Source organism: Poecilia mexicana, unplaced genomic scaffold (genome assembly GCF_051168715.1).
Source record: "Poecilia mexicana isolate PSO_F unplaced genomic scaffold, ASM5116871v1 scaffold_15, whole genome shotgun sequence".
Classification (NCBI taxonomy): Eukaryota; Metazoa; Chordata; class Actinopteri; order Cyprinodontiformes; family Poeciliidae; genus Poecilia; species Poecilia mexicana.
Window position 1 is genome coordinate 22743188 of NW_028263384.1, and position 22174 is coordinate 22765361.

The following is a 22174-nucleotide window of genomic DNA, read 5'->3' on the forward strand; positions in this document are numbered from 1 at the left end:
CTAAGGCTGAGGTGGAGCTCTTGGATGTTTTTGTAATTCCTCTGAACTTTGCACAGTCTGACCTTTGGGTGAATTTAATTTAAATTGGCAATTTAGTGTGTCATTTGCAAATATCCTTCCTCTCTGCAGAATAGTAGGAGTCAAAGTACAACATTTATTCTGAAATTAATCTGTTAACACATCTGTACTCTGCAAACAGATAAACAATAATAACCGTTTAATTTTATAGAGGCTCACGTTCAGGTGTATTCAGATACTTATTAGCAGCTTTTACTTTCTCTGGAAAACAGCAACGATTCTAAAAACAACATTTCTGCTTCGTCTTTGTTTTATTTATTTTAAAACACTAAAAGGTCATCTGGCCTGACTCGGTACAGATGCTGCTCTGCTGGACCTGAAAACACACATTCATCACTGCCATCACCTCAGTTAGTACAAAACAAAACCACACAGATACATTCAAAATATCTATTCGATAATAATGAGAAATAAATCTCCTGGTACGAGTGAGGGTGCACTTTATTTTCCCACTGAAGGTAACTGTGAGTTTAAAGATTGTAGGCATCCAGCCAGAGGTGAATTTATACGAGTTGTCATTTTGATTTTACTCATAAGTAAATCTTGTTTTATTTTTTTATTTTTGCTTTTACTCGTGTGGAACAGAAATCTGATCCATCAAAGCCCATTAACTGAGGGATAAATCCTCAAGGTCTGCGTTTACGTTAAGCACTCAGAGAAATCAGTGGCATATGAAAGATTTTCCCCGTTAACAAAATCAAAAACGAAACCGAGCTGCATTCATAAAAAGTTCCATTTATTTCCAAGTCATTTTATTTACAAATCTTACAAATGCGCCGTTGTTTGAGTGCATGCCCGCATCGGAAAGATGAATAAAACATTAAACAAGTGATGTGACTTCAGTTCTTTGAGGCGTTCTCCTTGTTTTCACGCTGGAGAACAAACAACAAGCCGAACCGAACCAGCAAACGCGTTTCAGGCCAGTCCTGCTCCACAGGATTACTGGGAAGAGACTTCAGCTGTGAATCCACTGTGGCTTTACGATAATCCCATCAGAGCCGGCCACGGTGCAACGAGACTACAGGACTCCCGAGCCTGTTAGCGCTGATGAGAGCCCACAGTGGAACAAAGACACGCATGACACAGGACGGGGCCGATCTTCATTAAAACAACACAAACACCCACTGTACAAACCAACCAGTTTACAGCCTCTGAAAGCACCACACCGTCTGATCCTAGGAGATGACCTCTAATCTAATGTTTTAAACGTTACACAGATAGAAACACACCTTATGGAAATTCCTTCTTCAGGAGTAAGTGCTCCTTTTAAAGCTCATTTATTCCCTGGGATACTAATAAAAGCCTGAGTTATCCACTGTAATTATTCTGCATGTTCACATGACATCAGGATGTTATTATAGACCTCAGTCGACTCTTTTAATTAACAGAGACTTGTTTAATACTCCTGTCATTTCAGTCTGACTCTAATATCCTCCTGGTTTATGGAAAACAAAGGAACTCCTGGAAAATATCTATCAGCATCTGTGTTTTCAATTCTATATGTTAATATTAAAATATCTGCCATCTTTTAATAAAGTCTTATCAGGAAGCTACTGAGGAGAAGGCTGCTCAGAAGTTTACATACACTCAAGGTGACATGAGTCTGATTTATACGACTGCGTATTAGGACCACTGTAGACAGAAAAATAAAAAACGAGTAGATTTCTGCAAAAACATGACATTTTTAGATTAATTTCAGAAATCAGCCAGAAAAAAACAAACATTTGTTTGTTTTTTGATATTTCTAGCTAATATCAAAAATTAGCTAGAAAGAAATTCAGACTATTTTAGATTAACCTCAGGAAATTTCTAGAAAAAAATAAAAATTTCTTCAGCGTCAAATTTTTTACTTTTCAAAGAAAAAGAGGATTTCCACATTTTCCAAGAAAATTGGACATCATAAAGTTTCTACAATTTTTAACGTAAATTCACTAATTTTTTTCTACCTATAGTGGCCCAACTACGCTGCTGTAGATTTAAATTATTTATTTGAAAAGGAGATTTATTACAAAAGTTCACCCAGTAATGTCAAGACGTTACACACAGTAGTACAAGAGACACTGGGCTTTGTCTCAGGAACAAGTTGCTCCGACTTGTATGAATGTTGTGGAGAAAAGTTTCTTTAGTTGCTGTTGAGTACTGGAACCACATTACCTGCTTTCTGATGCAAAAATTAAAAAAATCTGATAATTGTTTACATTTTAGTTGGTTGTGGTGCAGCAGAACGAGGGGCAACGTTCCGACAAAAAACAACTGTATGTATATTTATGTTTCAAGTTTGCAAAGTTAAGCATAAGTGATTAATCTGATTACATTTTTTTTTAATCAATTGACAACATTAGTTTAAATGTTTATCTGTGCTAATTGAATGACGCCAGAATGTCGGTGGATTTAACCAAACATCAGCTGTGGTTGTGTATCTGTAAGCACAACCCAACTATTTTTAAAAAAGTGTATGTAAACTCCTGACTGGCCCTGTAGATTTAACGAGGCGGCATCAATAAGGAGAAAACTTTTGCCGGTCAGACTTTTTTGCACCAGATGTCGACATTTTTGCAGTATATGGGGTCAAACCCTGAGTTAGGCTGGAAGCTGCTGCCGGATGGACGGCCAGGACCGGGAGCGTCTTCATCCCCAGCAGGCTGGAGATGGGCAGGGTGTAGTGGGGGCTCTGGATGGCCGGCAGGGTGGAGGGGTTAATGGCGGAGGGGGTCGGGGCGGAGGCGGCCAGGACGGCCATGGAGGTGGCGGCGCTGGAGGCGGTGGGGGCCGTTTGAGAGAAGCTCATGTTGAGGTCAACGGGGGTCGCAGAGGACGCGACCTGCATGGTGTATTTAGCCATCTCTAAGCTGGAGTCCAGAGGGTGGAAAATGGTTTAAAAAGACAAGAAAAAGAAGAGATACTTAGCTAAAAGTAACAAAAACTGAAATGGAGAAAACATTTTTGTTAACTTAAATAAAAACGTAATTAATGGGGAAAAACTTAACTGGAACTATGTTGTACATTTACTGAAATATACTGAAATTAAATATATACTATCATTTTGTTTTTGTGTTTAAGGATCTACTGGCCTTTCAAACTTATGGAAAATAGATTTTTTTTTTGCCTCCAAATAATCAGTTTGCGTCAGTTGTCACCAATTTACGGCACTTCATACTACTGGTGGCATTTACGCTAATTCGCAAAATGGCTGCAGTAAAAGCTGGGAGAAAACGCCAGAGTCAAACACATTTTTTAAAATTGTGTTTCCTATTGAGTATTCATCACCCCATCGATAATCACAATACAATACTTTGACCTCTTTGTAATCTTCACCTAAAAATTAACCAAAGTGTGAAAATAAAAACTAAATATTTAACAAATGATAACTTAAAAAAACCGAGCAACCACACTCCAAAACTTGAATTGGACAAAAAGTCACAATGAAACTCAACTATTACAACCAGGGATGAGAAAACAGAAAAATCAAAGAATGGGCTTTAAAAAAAAATAAAGAAAAGGAAACAGCGAGTGGGGATTTTAATGCAGTCAACAGAACGGAGCAGCGGGTTGGAACAAATCCAGCCTCACCCAGAAACACAACAAATCTGCCCTTTACAGCAGCGAGCTGTTTGGATGTCTTATCATCAGGCTGCGGTGAGCAGCGCGGCGGGACGTGGCCGCCCTGCGTAATGTCTCACCTGGCGTTGATGAGGTACTGGGCCACGCCGATGCTGGCCGGCGAGCCGCTGATCGTGACTTGGCGCATGGCTGAGCCATCAGTGGCGCTGGCAATTTTGATGTGCGCTCCAGAGACCTGGCGAATCTCATTGATCTTGCTGCCTTGTCTTCCAATTATGCAGCCAATAAACTAGCGGGAGGAGATTGAAAGCATGTAAATAACAAAAGAGCTCATATTTCAGCGCTGTCCAGGAATTAGATCTGACAGCAGAAGATAGGAGCCGCCGAAGCGACAACAAAACAACCCAGTTCTCTTTCTATTCTCTGATTCTTACCTCCATTCATATCTAATAAAGTCTGGCTTGTGAAGTGAAGCGGGATTTCATAGCAAGTCAGCGCAGTAGAAGATTAGCTTTTAATCTCGGTTAATTCTCAACATTTTGGGGAATTTGCTCACTTGTTTTCCATTTAATATGATGGTCTGTAAACAGCGGAGCGCCGTGCTCTGTCTACCAACCAGCGCCTCTGAAACTCGGTGATTACCGTGTCAAATCCTTCTTGTTTGTTTTATGCGTGGTGTTGACTGACAATTCACAATTTTAGGGAAAGGTTACTTGCTTGACTCTTTCATGAATCTCAGTCGGTTGCCTAGTAACAAGAAGACTCCAGAAAGACAGCGGTCCAGCCAGCAAAACGGTCAGACAGCCACTTTGTTGTTTTTGCATTTCATTAAACGGAGAGAGCGATAACGGGAACTTTGAAGGGCCAAATCAGGGTTGAGTGGCCTTCCTTTGTTTTTAACCTGCAGGTCTCCGGCTGGCGGCAGCAACGGTGTCACAATGAATGCAGCTTAATTTTCTCCTCATTCAACACACTAGTATAACTTTAAACAACTGGACACATGAGTTTGAATTATTGTTGGTTTTATAGCTGCTGGCTCAGTGGACCACAGTTGTTTAACATATTGCTAAAATCAATAAATACTTCAAACTCCTCCAAAACCAAAATGTGCCAAAAGTTAGTTAAAATGAAAGCAACTTGGTTTATTCATCTGGTCCTACATGTTAATTTTTCAGTCACATTTGCACCATATTATTCCAGAAATCATATGGAATAATATTCCTACATTTGAGATATGCACTAAATATTTTAGTTTGAAAATGAAAAGTTTGTTTTGGATAAGTATTTAGCTAGCAAAATAAATATTTAATTTGGAGCAAAATATTTAGTTTATAAACTAAATATATGCTTTCAATCAAAAAGATTTTGGTGTTTGATATTGAACCAAATATTATTTATTTCAAACATGATAGTAGGATAAAATATCAGACAGAATAAGGAACGTAAGAGACATATTTTTGTACCTCAGTAATCTTAAAGGACTAGGTTGTATTTATTTATTTAAAGTATGGATACAAAAACCTTGCACCAAAATCCTGATTTAAATATCTGTTTTGCTGCAGTCTGAGTAACTTTGCACCCTTGACTGGTTTAAATGCATCATTAATCTGATCTGGGCTTCAGTGCCAAGTGAACACTTATCTGCATCTATGACCTGAAATTAACTAGCTATATTTATGAGTAGTAATATTCAGCAATACTGCCGACAACTCCTCTCTGACAATGCAGCGGGTGAATTTATGAAGTAATATCTGTCGGCCAAGAAAAAGGAGAATTACTTTCTGTTGCTCAGATGTGTGCATCCCAACATCTCCCACCGTAACTCGTCTTCTAGAAAGTTTTAATGAACTCAGTCGCATGAGGATGCGAGTGTTGGTGAAACAGTGGAGCACTTACATCATTAGGTATTGCCAGCTCCTGTGTGCTAGTGGGTGCAGAAGCATCCAATCCTGCAAAGTAGGACAAGAAGCGCTAATAACAGCATTGTGCTGATGGTTCGCACATTCATGACATGAAAAATCAACACCAATGTGGCTGGTTCATCTTGAACATATAAATTACAAACACATATACAAAGCTCATCCTTTCTCTTGCTCCAGTTTTAAACCTGAGTTTAGGATGGCTATCGCATAAGACCTGCCTGAAAAATCTAATGTCCAGCTGCTGCTTCTCCGTCTGATGGAATCTCATCAAAAAGTTCATTTATTAAAAAAAAAGTGAAACTCAAATACTCATTACACACAGAGTGATTATATTTCAAGCACTTAATTCTGCTTACAGCTAAAGAAAAACCCTAATTTCGTTTAAGAACAACAGAAAAGGAGAAGTTTAATAAAGAAATGTTACACTGAGATGGAAACATGCAGTCCAGCCACATCCTGAAGAAAAAGTGACTGCACTGCAAAAACACAAAATCTCAAAGTGTTTCTGCTCTACACTCTAGCGCAGGGGTGGGCAATCCTGGTCCTGGAGGGCCGGTGTCCTGCATCTCTTAGCTGTTCCTGGTCCAACACACTTGAATCCAATAGCTGAATCACCTCCTAAGTGCAGTCAGGTTCTCCAGAGTCCTGCTAACGACCTCATTATTTGACTCAGGTGTGTTTAAGTGGAGACACATCCATCAGGAGACCGACCCTCCAGGCCTGGATGAGTTTCCTCCTGGACACGTCAAGACTTTTTGAAACGACCTGATCAATCATTTTTCCTTTGATTCGAGTGTATTGAAAAGTTTCAGAACAAAGACTAAGGTGGAGACTTGTGACTGCAACTAAACTTGTTTAGTGTGTATATGTTTAGTGGGGGCTGCACAGTGGTGCAGTTGGTAGAGCCATTGCCTTGCAGCAGGAAGGTTCTGGGTTCAATTCCCAGCCCAGGGTCTCTCTGCATGGAGCTTGCATGTTCTCCCTGTGCATGGTGGGCTCTCCAGCTTCCTCCCACAGTCCAAAAACATGACTGTCAGGTTAACTGGTTTCTCTAAATTCTCCCTGTGTGCATGGCTGTCAGTCTCTGTGTTGCCCTGCGACAGACTGGCAACCTGTCCATGTGACCCTGCCTCTCACCCAGAACATCAGCTGGAGAGGCAGCAGCAACCCACCCATTAGGGACAAGGGTGTACAGAAAATGGATGGATGTTTAGTGTGTATACTTTTTCTCTCCACTCAATTTTAAAATACTGTTCTTGCACAGATCGCTCTGCAAACAAAGAATTAACCTTTTAGAAATACATCACTCTGTGTGTTTTGAACCTTTATAATTTGAGTTTCACTTTTCTTAACTTGAAATTGTGAAATAAATCAAACCTTTGATGACATTCTAAGTGACTGAAAGCAGCTGGATCTGTTTCCATTAGCTGCGTTCCCATTCCAAATATGCACAAAACGTCGATGTTCCGCGAATGTCAAAAAAACAGTTTCACTATTGCAGTGTTTCCATTAAATAAGAAACGCAAATAAAATCATACATGAATAAGTTTGTTCACATAAATCATTAAAAAAACATGCTGTCATCATCCTTCTACCACTTCCTGTTGTCTTTTTTCATCTCTTGTTGATCACATGAATTCTGATGCAAAAAAGTTTTTCTATTGCAGTTTTACACATCAATGCAGCTGAAAAACAGCTCATCCTACAGCAAAAACATATTGAAAAAGTTTTTTTTTTTCCAAAATTTCAAACGTTTCTATTAAGCAAATTTATCACTATTAATTCCCATTTTGCACAATTATTTGGTGAATGGAGACGCAGCTTGTGATGCAGTGTAATGTTTGTGGTTAGTCGGGGCAGATTAAATGAGTTTGGAACGACTGAGGTTGGGATGATGTGGCCAAGATGATGTTAGATTTAGAGGAGAAATGTTGTGAAGGTAAAGGATTTTTTGGACGGGGGGTAACTGGGTGAATGGGCTTAAATTTGGGAGGAAATGAGAAAAGGTGAGCAATATTTACTGATCTGTAAATATTCCTGTCATTCTTTCCATTTTCCTTGCCCAAAGAAGCTGCCATGACTCTGAAATATCTCAGACTGTCTGCTTCCGTCTGTAAAATATTCCTCTTCAGAGTGTAAATATCTCTGTGGCTAACTTTCAAGATTATTGATGAAACAATACTCTGGTGGCTTGACCTTTAAACTGGCTGCCTTTTTCTCTCTCCTTTCATCTGCAAAAAGCAGAGTATGACTAGAAAAGCCACCACCTACAAAGATAAAAACCTGTGAGAGTCTCTAAACTCCGAGAATGGAGACATCCTTGATCCTCACTGAGGTAACAGCGGCGTATTGATGGTGTGATTTCCAAGAGGAGTGAAGACAGAGGGATAGATGGACTTCCCCGGGGAGCCGTGGGTACGTACCAGGAAAGGTAGGGTTGCTCTGCCCAAGGGAAGGGAGGGGGATATGCTGCATAGCCAACTGGTGAAGCTTGGTCAACTGCAGGGTAGGAAGGAAGTTAGAGCTAACCAATCAAAGTGGATTATTTCAGAGGAGCTGAAAACTAAAATCTGAAGTTCACAAACATCACAGATGGTGTCAGTGTGAAAGAGATCGATCTGCCTTTAGAAAGCATGCAGAATACAGTCACAACTGATCATAAATGAGATCATTTCCATTTCAATCAATGCAGGTTACTACTGTGGGTTAGTGTTAGTCATGTCAACAGATCGGGGTTACTGAAGTTTCCTCTCTGCAGAGTGGGACACAGAAAGGGCGTATTGGTGCGCTTGGAAGGAGTGGGCAGGAGTAGACCGTTAGGACGGATGGCGGTCGCTCAGACTGGCTCTACTTACATCTTGATGTGCAAATGCATACTGTCCTGGGATTGCAAACGCCTGGAAGGACACAAGAGATGAGGGGCGACAAACTGACATGTTGGAACATGAAACACCAAACAGAAACTGTGCAGCCGAGTCTGAAGTGTGACCCGGCCGGGCGCAGTGGAAATCCATTCCCTTCCCGGCTCTAATGTGTATGGATCTGATGGAATTTCATCTAAATGTCATCTGCTGTTTTTCTGCCCCCTTTGACTGTGGCTTGAAATCCAATAACATAAACAGATGTCTGATAGGTCAGAGTGCACACAGCCAAAATTCAGGACAGCAGCTTGCCAGGCAGACGGACACGTGAACTTTACATGCAGCCCATCTTCCAGGTTTCTATCTGCCATGCAAGAACTCATGTCTCTCACTTTTTACACATCTTGTTATGCAGCAGCCACAAACCTGTGGATATTTTAATAGGTTGGTGCATAATTGTGAATTGAAGGGGAAGGAATGCATGTTTTCTACTGAGAAAAACAAGAAGATGTTGTGTTTGTTTTGTACTCAACCCCCTGAGTCCAAACTTTGTTCCAGCTGCAGTTCTCTACTGGCTTTGAATGTCTACAAACTGAAATCTGTTCAACCCCCTGGCAAAATAGCTCAAAAGTATGCATTTTGCCATACTTTTGGCAAAAAGTATGGCAAAATGGAACAACAAATTGGTTGTTCCAATTTGAAAAAATATCCATGTTTTTGTTTTGTTTTGTTTTTGAAACACAAATGTAAAATTAACCCAATTAAAAATCCACAGTTTGCTTCAGATAAATCCAAAATGAGTTGGACAGACGTAGTTTTAATTATTTAGCGAAAGCTGAAATTACAGGAGTGTCTGGAAGACGGCGTAAAAATGGAAATTTCACACAGATATCAGTGATTTTGTTCATGGTAAAAATCCTCAGCTCTGAGATGTGTTGACTCAAAAACAAACATTTTCATGTTGAGACTTCGGCCGTTTCTGAAGTGCTAAATGAAAATCTGATGCGCATCAGTTCATCAGAAGGGTGAGCCCTGCAACTCTCAAAACCAAACAAATGTTTTTGGTCATGGATGCAATAAGAAACTGTCATATGAGGAGTTTTTCAATAAGTTCTTATGTAAAATTTGCTCTTAATATTTATAACAAACTAATTGGCTTCACTTATCCGTCTTCATTTTCCAGATCACCTTATTCTAAAAAATGGCTTTTGCTTGTTTTGTAATAAACCACTTTGGTCTAAAATCTGAAAGCAGAAATGCATTTTAAATTAACTTTGCTAGCTCTTGCAACAAAACATAACAAAACATTAAAATGTTTCAGCTGTGGGTGAGTTTTAATTTGTTGTTGCTGACCTGGTTTATCTCTTGAAATCCTTTTAAAATACAGTAAAGTTTATGTGACATGTAAAAAGTAGCATGTAAATCAGGCTGAGAGTGGTGATGCAAGACATTGTAAAAGTCACATATTTCCACATAATTTCTGCCTTCAGCCTCCTTAGCATCTTTCCTTTATAATCTCTCTGCTTACAGCATCTCAGCATGAAGATATTACCTCAGAGCAGTTTTTTCTCACAAACGAGTCCCTCTGGTGGTTAATGACTGGTGTTATTCAGCTGCTGCATTTTTTAAATTTTCATATACTTTAAAAGATGGATTACTCCTGTTTGACCACTTACTTGTGCAGAGTGCTGCGGGGCCAACACAGCGTGAGCGCCGGCAGGAAGGACCTTGGGACGGTAAGGAATGGTTGCTCCTTTCGGTGGAGACTGGAGGCACAGGCGAGCAAACCAAAGAGGAGAAAACATTATGCACTCCCACAGCTGGCAGCGGTGCATTTTATCCGCTACTTTATACCACTCAATCAGCATTTTTATGCCCTGTACATCTGCAGTGAAAGGAACATGAGACCCTGAAGCACAGAGCTGTGAGCAGACCCCATAATTAGGAGTAAGTTGAAGCTCCAATCCAAACCCAGCACTGCGCTTGATGCGGCGGGAATACATTAACAGTAACTTCTGCAGCTGACAGGCTGCAAGAAATACTAAGAAGCAAAACAAAGAGGTTCACATACTGAGCAGGCAGCGACTGATGGACTGGATAAGGAATTAGAATATGAATTAAACCTGCTGCCAGTAAAATATGACAGAAAATGCACCGTTGTTTATTTCTGGGGCTTTTCATATTGGGACAAAATGAAAAAAATCTTTACCTCTAAGGTAAAAAAAATCACACTCCAGATTCCACTCTGACATTAACTCAACAAATGTGGAGCCAATTTGGATCAATTGATGATCACCAGTTAAAAGCCCCTCCATGAAACCAGTGGCTTACTGGTCTGGGACCTAAACCAGTGCATTAACACAAAGCCAGAACAGAAAGACATCAGCGATGGCCTCACAGTGGTAACTGCAGCCGTCCGTCAATCTGAAAAATCAGGAGATTTCCAAACAATTTATTGTCCATATTTCTACAGAGAGAGAGAAAGATCTTTCCAGGACTGGATGCAGCAGGATGGCCTGCATTTTATTAGAACTGAGTCTGAATGAAGAACAAAACTTTTAGAGATCATAACGCATCATGTCTGGAGAAAATCAAAGAATGTCAAACACGGCGGATGGTTTGGGATTAGAATAAGGACATTTAATAGTCAGTCAGTTAACCATGAACCTTTCTGTGAACCAAAGTAATCTAATGTTAAAGCTGTAATTTTTAAAAACTTTCAATGTCCAGTTTTCTTTTTCTGAGTATATGAGAGCAAAGCTATTTCTTTATTTCTTTTCTTTCTGTCCAACAGTTGAAGTCCAGCCTGTACTGGGTCATCAAACACAAACACAGCAGCTAAACTACATCAAAACATATCAAAAAAGGAAAAAAGAAAGCGTATAAATGGCCCAGTCAAAGTAAAAAATGCTGTGGGGGAGTCTTAAAATTAATGTCTTCAAGCCTCAATGAAGTGAATCAACACTGAAACGAGAAATGGGCCTGACTGAGAGGCTGAATTATTTCGACATTGCTTGTTTTCAGTAAATAATGACAATAATCTGGTTTTACTGGAGATGAAACCATTTAACATGTCCTGATGAGGAAAACCCTCAAATTAAAACACTTTCATCTAATTGTTTTTGATTTTTTTTTTTTACAAAAGCCAAAGCCTCCATTTTGCTTTCAATGCTCATTAGTACTGAACATCTTCCAGATCGAACCCAAACCGTTTCCAGCAGAACTCACCTCCAGCATGACGGAGCAGATGTGCCTCACACACTGAGTGATGGCCTGTGGCGTGCCGGAGATTGTGACGGCCCTCTCTGTGGAGTCCGGCAGCATGTCTCCTGCCACCTGAACCTGAGCGCCTGTGGTCTTCACATCAACCAAAAGACAGACGAGACAAAGGCTGTTTATTCCTGGAAATAAGGCGCGGAAAAGCCGTTTGAAGATTACCCCAAACACTCTGTGACCTGCAGGGAGCAGCTGCAGCCTAAAAGGAAATGCATGCTCCAATATTTGAAGAGACACTCACAAATATTGTCCATTTGGACAAGGGGCTCAAACTGATCCACACTGCAAAAACACAGGATCTTACCAAGTCAGTTCAGTTTCTAGTGGAAATATCTTAGTACTCTTGAATTAAGACAAAACTAAACTGAAAGTAACTTATCAGGAAGACATAGAGCTTGTTTTAAGTAAGTAATTCCTTCATACTGATTTAGAAAATTCTAGTTACAAAAGTAAAAAGAACCAGAACTTTTACATCAACATTAAGAATTTATTTACTTGAAACAAGCTCTTATATCTTGCTGAAACGATTATTGTCAGTTTTGTCTTATTTCAAGTGCAATAAGATTTTAGGACTAGAAAATACTGTCAGAGTCTCTGCATACTGGGTGTTATTTTCAGAAGCAGTGACCATCTTAAAGCAGAAAAACAAGTATTGTTTGATTTCTGAGTCCCAGAGGATTTTTTATTCCTGTGTGGGTTCAGACAAACAAATTCCAGCTGGAAAAGGAGGACAAGCAGCCGTACCTCCCTGATCTCTTTGATCTTGGAGCCTCCTTTGCCGATGAGCGAGCCACACTGGCTCCCTGGGAAAACCAGACGAAGTGTCACAGGTGGCTTGCTTGTCACGTTGCTGTTTGTCATGGCTGCGGTGATATCCTGGGGGGAATTCAAAAATATGTCGCAGTTTTTCCCTCTGTTGAACCTACAGAACGTCAGCTCAGTTTGACGTGTCCTTTTCAGTTATTTTGCGAAGCCGGAGGAACGAAACGCTTCTGGAAATGTTTTTGTAAAAGAGAATGATGGACGTTGATATGGAGTCATGGTGAAAAGAAAAGAAAGTTCTCACTTCTAGGATTTTACCAAGTTCTGATATCATCCCTTCATTCCTGTTTAATCCACATGTGATGGATGTATTAATAACTTTTATCATTTTTGTTTTCTTTATCTTCTTATTTTCAACACAGATCTATTCAATAAATTATAATAAACTGAAAAGTTCAGGAACTTCATCACTAAGTGAAACTTATTATATGGACTAACTGCACACAGCTGGATGTTTGAAAGCTTCATTTCTGTTAATTCTGATGATTTTTTTCACTTGCAGTTACTGGAAACATGACCTTGAAAACAAAATATTACATCAGACCAATAGAAAAAAATATTTTTAATATCTGCCTAGAGGTTATTTTCAAAAGGTAGATTTAATCTGACAGTCAAGACTCATCATATATTTTAATTGATTGAATACAAGCTGCAAAAACAGAAAATCTTTCCAAGAGTTTTTGGTCTGGTTTCTAGTAAACTTGAAATAAGACAAAACTAATTTATAATTAACTTTTCAGCAAAAAACATGAGCTTGTTTTAAGTCGATTATTCCTTAACATTGATGATGAAAAGTATTGCACTGGCAGATTATTTTGCTAATATAGAAAAAATGTCTCGTTACAAGTGAAATAATCTGCCAATGGAAGTAGAACATTTTCATCAATATTAAAAAATGTAGTTAAAACAAGATCCTGAAAAGTTACTTCTAAGTTAGTTTTGTCTTATTTCAGGTGTACTAAGATAAATTTACTATAAACCAGACCAAAACAGATTTTGTGATTTTGTGGGTGGTGATTTGGGCTTGCTTTGCAGCCGCTGAGTCAGCCATAAATTAATGTGTCAACTGAATTTGATTTTAAAGTCAAATGTGAAACCATCTATCCGACAGTCCAAACTGAATCATGCAGGAAATGAAGCTGAAAGGCCCATATATGGAAATCAGCTGCGTCGAGCTTTTGAATCTTTTTTGTGCAGTTTCTTGAATACATGTTTTTGTATTTGCTTCATAACCATTGTTAGTGGGTTAAGGCCTTTAGAGAAAATCTGACTTTAATCTTGAGCTCAAAAGTCGGAATTCTGAGATAAAAGCCAAAATAATATTTAATTTTTTGGTCCTAATCCTCTTCCGTACCATTGACAGAGGAAAATCTAAGGTGTGTTTTTGTACTCTTGAGTTAGAACTCGTAAACCTTTGACCTGATAACTTGCTGAGGGTGTTTCTGTACCTCTTCAAACTTCTGAGCAATCATGGAGAAAGCTCTGAAGATTCCCTCTGTAGGTCCAGTGATGGTCACTATCCTCTCAGGAGACGAACCCTCTGATATGTTGATGCGAGCGCCGCTCTGCAAACCCAGGCTGTCGGTTATTCGAACTTCGTTTTGACCTGACTGATGACTTCAAACAATACTCACCTCTTCTCTCATCTTCTTCACCGTTTCTCCTTTCTGAAACCGAAATGATTTAAAAAAAAATTTTTTTCTAAGGCAAATTCAATTAGTAAGTACAAAAAAATAAATGTAAATGAAATTGACCTTTCCAATGATGCTGCCAACTTCCTGTGAGAGAAGATAAAGGAAGAAAAAGTGAACAATGTGGAGTCAGACTGAAATCACTTCAGATGGGTCTGCAGAGGAAAAACACCTTGAAGATCTGCTGATTACCTTTCCGTGCATCAGCAGCCTGAGCGTTAGCGTGACGTTCAGGCCGCCGTCCAAGGTCATCTCTTCCTTGTCGGACATCCTCAGTGATTTCAGATCTTTGTGGTGAGTACTCTGCAGAGAGGACGAAGACGTGTCTGTGTGTTAGAAGCGGTTTAATGCTTCAGGATGTGGAGGAAATGATGTGTAAAATTGAGGAGGAAATCAGCCTCATCCAAGAGCATCTTTCAAAGTTGTAGTTTCATCTGGATTTCTTCTTTCTTCAGGTATCACTGAGTTTCTGTTTGAGATGAAATGGTCAGGTATGTGTCTATTACGGGCTCTACTTCTATGAATTTCCACCTAAGAAGATTTGGGTGCTTGTGCTAATGGCCATGTCATACATTGGTGTTAGCAAAGGGAAAATGAAGTGAATCATTTCCTGTCCTCAACCGTTTTTCTCTAAAGAGCAAACTGACGAAGCAAAGGGAAAAGCTTTCACTCTGTGGTAGAAATGTCAATTCTCCTGAGTCGTTATGGTTGGACGTTAATAACACCTGCAGATCTTGGCAAAAATATTAACGCCTTTACAGCACTTTGTCACATTATAATTCCAGGGATTATTGAGATCTTATATGACAGACCATCACAAAGTAGGGATGGTGAACTGGAAGGATAAATGAATACATATCTGAAAAAGGAGCTGAACATTTTTATTCACAGCCCTTTGGTAAAATGTCCTTAAATAAAATATTCTCCAAACAAATACCTTCACTGCAAAAATCCAAAATCTGACCAAGTATTTCTGTCTAAAATCTAGTGCAAAATATCTTAAAACACTGGGAATAAGACAAAAATAATTTAAAAGTAACAAAACATATTAGTCTCATTGGAAAATGATTTCACTTATAACAACATTTTTCCCATGTGATAAGTGAAATAAGAGGAACTAGAATGTCAATATTGATGAATTCAACATAATTTTACGTTTGTCTGTCTACCAAATAAGATGCAAATAAAATATAGCAACTTTTAGATTGTAACTTGAAGTCAAAAGTTTGCGCCGCGAGGTAAGCGAAGCACGTCCCAAAGTTTGAGCAGCTGCTTTCATCCTGTTTAAAGGATTCTGTGGAGAGTTTATCAGGGACTGATGGATCGTTGCCGTTTGTCTTCTCATGGTGGAGCTGTGAGTTGGGGGTGGAGATAAGCCTATCACACGCTGCAATCTTCACGTGTCTTTAGTTCCAGCTAAATAAAAGTTGTGTGACTCCCTGGGATAAGATGAGACACAAAGGAAGCCACTTGTGCTGTGGAAGTCTGGGAATCAAGTGATCAGAGTGTGACTTTCCTCTGAAACACCACACAGCATCCACTCTTTCTGCTGTGTGTCCAATTCTTTGTATTTATGGAACAAATAAAGAATGATGATGCATTGCAGCAGCAGCTTGTTGGACCATAACGGCTGCAGCTCTCTAAAGGACCAGAGTCGCAGTGTTTATAAGATTATCAGAGTTCTGAGAAGTTATTCTTCAGACTCAGACGAATGAAGATGCATAACTAATAAGCAAACTAATCTAAGCGAGGGAGGGAAGTAATTTTAGCCAGAGAGTCTGGATTTCAGAGAACATTGAATTAGGGTGCATTCCCACCAGCTCTGTTTAGTTCATTTTCATCAAACTCCAGTTCATTTGACTAAAAAGTTCAGTTTGCTTGGAAAGGCGTGAATGCGTACTCAAACTGATGTTGACCAAAAAAGCAAACTCTGGTCTTCTGATAAACCTCGGTCTGGATTGAAGAGAACTCTACCACAGTTCGAATGCATTGTGTGAGCGCCAAACTAGTTTGCAGGGCATTCTGGGTAAATACAACCAAAACAAATGCGCATGTCTAGCGCTAGCAGGAGAAATGATTCGTGGTCTTTTACTAAAGAGAAGTCCTCCAAAATCTGGCGCTACTCCATTTTTGTTTACATTTTGTAAATAAGGAAGTTGCGCTCAGCGTCTTCTTCAGAGGTTTTTGTGTCGTTTCCTTCATTGGATTTTGGTGCAGCACCACCACAGGGGAGGAGGGGAACATATTTTTCAATTAGTTTGATTTGTTGACAGTGCAGCGAGAAAGCGAACCGCAGCAGCTGAAAAGGGGATAAATGTTTCTATTTTGGTCCCAATTGAACCGAGTTTACGGGACTACCAGGTATGAAAACATCCTTAAAACATTTCATGCAAAGTTGCTGAGCAGAAGGTGTTTGCAGCAATCCTGATTGCCCCTAAAAGCAACAATTCCACCTGATCTGGCATGCAATCAATCAACCATCCCACTGACAGATAAATGAGGTCCTTTCTGTTTATGAAGGTGAATGTTTATATGACATAAAACATCAGTTTCTGGGTTGTTTTCCACTTCCGATGTTCTGCTTCTGACGGCTTTGTTCTAATATTCCAGCAGGATCTCAAGACAGAAATGAAAACAAAAACTTTTTTTAACCAGCTGTGCAGATGAAGCAGAACTCAGATATCTTGCTTTGTCATTGCCAGACAAAAACAGAGATGTGTGGTTTACATATCCAGCAGAACTGGAGTAAGGGGCGGGGCTCCACAGCTGCTAATCCGGTTAAAGCATGTTTTGATGTTGTTCTGCCATCCTGGACATAAACCGCATATTAATACATGGTTTTTAAATCTTCCACTGAATCGTTCTTTTGCAGGGAATTAATGTATATATAAAAAACAACTGGAAGCTGTAGTCAGATATTCAGCCCTGTTTAGTCCACTTTAATTGAATTCTAGTTGGTGTGTCTGGAAAGTCTGGTTCGTTTGGGAAGGTGTGAATGCCAATCAAACTCTGATGCAAACCAAAGAAGCTAATTCTGATCTGTCTACAAACCTCAGTCTGGGATTGGTTGAAATGAACTCAGCTGATGTAGTTTGAATGCATATGTGAACACGAAGTGGACCGGAGCCAGATCTAAAAGTAGGAAGTGGACTATATCACAGGGCATTCTGGGTAAATGCAACCAAAACAAACATGCTAGTCTAGGACTAGTGGGAGAAATGACCCGTGGTGTTTTATCAAAGATGAAAGAAATCCTTGAAACTTTTAGCAAATAGAAATAAATTTGGTGATTCTAACTGACCTAAAAGTTTGGTCTGGTTTACCAACAGATATATTTAAAAAAATATCTGTTGTCTTTTTATTTGTTGTATGTAAACTTCGGGTTTCCGCTTCAATAGATGCTGTTTACTTTTCCTTGGTTGTGTAATTTACAGCTTATAATTCAAACTCCTCTATAAATCCTACCTTGGAGAAACCTCACTATTTAACACATGGAAAAGCACTAAAAACTGAGTCAGTCAGACCACCAACGGCACAATCCAGTTAGCGATAATCATCATGAAATGTGTCAGGATCAACTGACCCAAATAACGCAGTAAATTAACAGGATCAGGAAATGAAACAATCCCAGCTGATGAAGCTGCACAAATCTCAACCATCTGATCAAACACACACAAAAAAATAAAAGAGAGACGGACATCTTTCAGCAAACATCCACAGCGTTCCCGTCTCTGTGTGTCGGTACAATGACTACATCAAACAAACAGCGGCGTCTCGCTCTAATCCTGCAGGCCCAAGATTTGTTTAGTTAATGCTAAGACCCTTTTGACCTATTTCTGTCAACCCCAGCAAGTCAAGACTTCTGAACAAAACCCTGGTGCACAACGGCAACCGAAGAGTTTACACGATAAAAAAGAGATCACCTGTGGGGAAACTGCTCTGTGAACGCTGACAGACAGAAGTATGCCTCAGACAATTAAAACACACACACACACACGCACACACACACACACACACACACACACACACAGGGCCTTAATCCTGGAGGGAAATGGGGAACAATGTCTAAGTGGATTACTGGAGGGATTTTGTTAGAATATGAACACAAAATCTAAGGGTAAAGTAAGAAATGTCTAATTTTGAACAATGTGATACCATAGCGATGAGTTACGCTTTATTACATACTGTATTCCACTTTGTTCTAAAGGGGTCTTCAGATCAACAAAAGCACACCTTATATGTAATGAAATGTGACAATTATCACATTAAAAATGTTCAAACAGCCCATGAGAGAGATTACAGCGAGACTATCTGGAGTGGCGACTATTTATAGCATTTTGTGAGCCTCCACATATCATGAGGCGATACAGAACTCAGCATGAAGGTTATAACAACGGAGATACATCAGAAGTTTGGCTTTAGGTCTAAATTCAAATAATCCTGGGCTGTTTGAAGTGAAGAGTTTAAGAGAAAAACCCAGGAGAGGAGTGAAAAACAAGCCGAAGCTGAAAATATCTCAGCCTAATAGGAGTCAGGGGTAGCGCGTTAAAACAAAGCCTTGCTTTGTCTGGCGCCCGTTAGATGTGCAGAAGCAATACCTTCAAGTTTCTCTGGCTAAGCTTCAGCATTACCATTAACAGCCATCTGAGCAACCTGCAGCCACGAAGGCCGGCTCTTGACCAAACTGACCTTGGAGTGGGAGAAATTCCTACCCGTCTTCTTTGGTTCTGGTATCTTTGGGATGAATGGCCTTTTAGTTTGAAGTCCGAGTTCGGTGTTTGCTCCCTTTGTTTTTCAGTGATCCACAGAGTGGACAGATGGCTCCCTGTGCCCTCAGAGCGGCTGGAGCGAAGGCAGGCTTTGCTATTAGTCCCTCAGCTTAGACCGAGATAAGCCCCTACGCAGGCAGGGCAAGTGGGCCCGCATCTCTCGCCTAATTCCCCCTGTCACAGCCACCGAGGAGGCGTTCCTCTGACCGGAGATCCACGAGGCCCGGCGGCAGGGCGAGGGGTGAGGAGGCTCGCCGCCTGGACGCCGTCCAGCACAGACTCGGCGATCAGCAGCAGAGAAAAACCCGAGAAGATCAAGGATTCTCAGGGAGACAGTGAAGAGACGCCTTGTTAACCAACGAGTCTTTATGACCCTGCAGGACGGCTGCGGCTCTCATTAGGATCTCAGAAAGATTCCTGCCTGCTTACAAATAACCTAACTGATGGAGAACAATGTGGCGTCTGAAGTATTTAGTGATGTTAAGCACAATGTCTTCATGGGGTGCGCCCCCCGCCACCCTCCCTCCACGCAGCCTCTGCCCTCCCCCCACAACAAGCCCTTGTGGCCTCGTAATGAGGCCAAACTGGATACAATAAAACCATTCTGCGCTGAAAAATGTATTCATCTGGGCTCAGAAACTGTGAAGGAAATGAATCAGTGAAGCAGAAGTGGCATATTTAATTATCATTCAGAGCATCGCACCAAGACAATAATGGCCTCATGGTTTGTCTAGCACATATCTAGAAACGCATTATATCCACTTTACAAGTGGCATCCTTCTTCCGCCTGGTAGTCATATTCACTCACAGAAAGAAGGAATAGATGATCACAGGAGAACGGAGCGTCTTCAAGTACAGGTAATTTTGCTCTTATGAGAAAAACTGCAGTATCTCTGAATCCCAGCTGTAGACTTTTAGCTTAACAGTAATCTAATTGTCTACCTTAAACTCATAATAGTTTATTAAAGCCAAGTACCATGAAAACATAAACATTTTCAGGTTACAACTGTAAATTTATGCCTATGTGCCAATTCACAACATGTAATCTCAAATCGTTTTACTTTAAGCAGGTGATATTTTCATATTTCAGTACAAAATATGAACAGATTTTAATACAAGTGATGTGGCTCACCGCCCAGGGCGGCATGGCCTGAGGATCTCCAAGAGAAATCAGTCAGGAACGTCCCAAACAAGTTTTCTATTGCTTGTCTGGAAGATCTTCACCATTAAAAGGCTTTCGATGCTAATTTGGTGGAAACTGGGAGAAAGTGGGCGGAGCTTAAAGGTAATCATGGATAACCGATTAATATCTGAGACAACTCGCAGCGTCAGATTGTTGCTATGGTAACACAACAATCAACCAATTAAAACTATTCTTTGTACTTCTACAAAGGAAACTTTCCAAGTCCTTTAAATCTTAAATTTCAGTTAGAAAATGTCTTTAGCTTTTCTTTTTATGCTATATCTGTTTTTTATTTGTGCTGAAACTTTAACAGTATTCTAATTGTCATGAAGTAAATATTTTAATTTCAGATCTAAGTTCTGTGCTAAAATTCAAACTGTCCTTGGAGGCCCATGATGCTCTGGCGGCTCTGAGCTTATGCTTTGGGCCGGCTCTGTCATCAATACCCAATATTTCTCATGTCTGGATTAATACTGAATATAGTTTGAAGTGTTCTTTACCAGCCTTCATAAACTTGATTTAAAGTTTTTGTAGAATTGAAATGAGGATGATTTAGAGTTGATATAAAAATCTCAACATGTTCATTTTTAATAATACGCTGCAGAAAAATAGCATTTACTTGAATAAACTCTCAAACTCCTGAACAGTTCGGTAGACATTTTGTTCTAATCTATCCATTTGGAACAGGAAGTCCTTCTGGTAATGACAGATGATGGGCAGGGAAACTGTTCTTTACCACCAAAGTACATTAGACAGCATAATAATGGAAATACGTGAACAAAAACAAGAGCTGGGTGTTCTGAAAAGGAACGAAAATGCACACATCTCCAGATGAGCCGTCTGGACTTCAGGAACACAATCCTTTTGTGTCAGTGATAGTAAAATCTGAGGCAGCCTGGTTGTACTCTGTGACACGACGTTGTTGTAGAACGGAGACAGAAAGGGTTCTGTGGCAGACAGCCGGGGGAAATTCATACTTGGACCTGTCAGATGATGAGAGAGATGGAGATGACTCATCTGAGTGATCCTTGTATATGCATTACAAGATGATGTGAGGAAGAGGAGGAGGAGGAAGAGGAGCAGAGATGAGCAGACGGATACAGACACAGAAACAAACTCTGACAAGGAGTCATCGTCCTCTGCGAATCACAACAAACATATTTAAATACAGACTCATTGTGCTAATAATTACACCCAGAATTAAATTGCAGATTTTATTAACTATATCATAAATTCAACCTAAAATATTATTCATGCATGAGTGAAAAAAATACGATTAAAATTATGTAATCAAAAAGAAAAAGTATAAAACAAGTAAAGTGTTTCTTTAAAGTGAGTAAAAATAAATAACACTAACAAATTTAGTCAAAGGAAGCTTATTTCCAAATCTTTTGTTTTCATAAATCAATATATACAGCATGAGATTCAGATCCATTAGAGCAGTGCAAAGTATTTTCAGTAAAAATTATTATTTACTGCATTACGGTAGCTCCATATGGCTCAGCAGACGGACGGACGGACGGACGGACGGACGGACAGAGAGATAGATAGATAGATAGATAGATAGATAGATAGATAGATAGATAGATAGATAGATAGATAGATAGATAGATAGATAGATAGATAGATAGATAGATAGATAGATAGATAGATAGATAGATAGATAGATAGATAGATAGATAGATAGATAGATAGATAGATAGATAGATAGATGGATGGATGGATGGATCATGTAGGCACATTTTCTGCTAATAATTTACTGAATAAATAAACACTGAACAACTCTACAGAGATTAATTCCAGTCTTTGTTTCTGTTATCATTATTTTCCACTTGCAGCTAATGAAAACCATTTGCTGTAAATTAAATTAACCAATTAAGATTTGAATATTACATCAGACCAATAATAATAATAATAATAATAACAGAATTTTGAGCATAAGGAAAAACTACCTGTAATGCTTAAAGGTTATCAATAAAGCTTCATTGGAACAAATGTCCTCTAATTATTG

At 39.6% G+C, this 22174-nt stretch overlaps 1 protein-coding gene across 1 annotated transcript; it reads right to left on the reverse strand.

The window, feature by feature from the left end:
* Window positions 1-793: 793 nt before the first annotated feature.
* Window positions 794-14481, reverse strand: LOC106930746 (poly(rC)-binding protein 3). The gene is made up of 12 exons (XM_015008506.2): window positions 14404-14481; window positions 14275-14298; window positions 14155-14187; window positions 13969-14085; window positions 12443-12574; window positions 11651-11779; window positions 10099-10188; window positions 8417-8458; window positions 7985-8060; window positions 5536-5588; window positions 3759-3928; window positions 794-2927 (listed from the first exon to the last, which is right to left on the reverse strand). The coding sequence occupies exons 1-12, from the start codon at window positions 14479-14481 to the stop codon at window positions 2576-2578; spliced, it is 1296 nt and encodes a 431-aa protein (XP_014863992.1). The 3' UTR covers window positions 794-2575.
* Window positions 14482-22174: the final 7693 nt, after the last annotated feature.

Coding starts and splice junctions, on each gene's coding strand:
- LOC106930746 (XM_015008506.2), bottom strand. CDS start 14,481: ATGTCCGACAAGGAAGAGATGACCTTGGACGGCGGCCTGAACGTCACG. Junction 12,575..13,968: donor TTGCTCAGAAGTTTGAAGAG/GTACAGAAACAC, acceptor AATTCCCCCCAG/GATATCACCGCAGCCATGAC. Junction 8,061..8,416: donor ATGCATTTGCACATCAAGAT/GTAAGTAGAGCC, acceptor CCTACCCTGCAG/TTGACCAAGCTTCACCAGTT.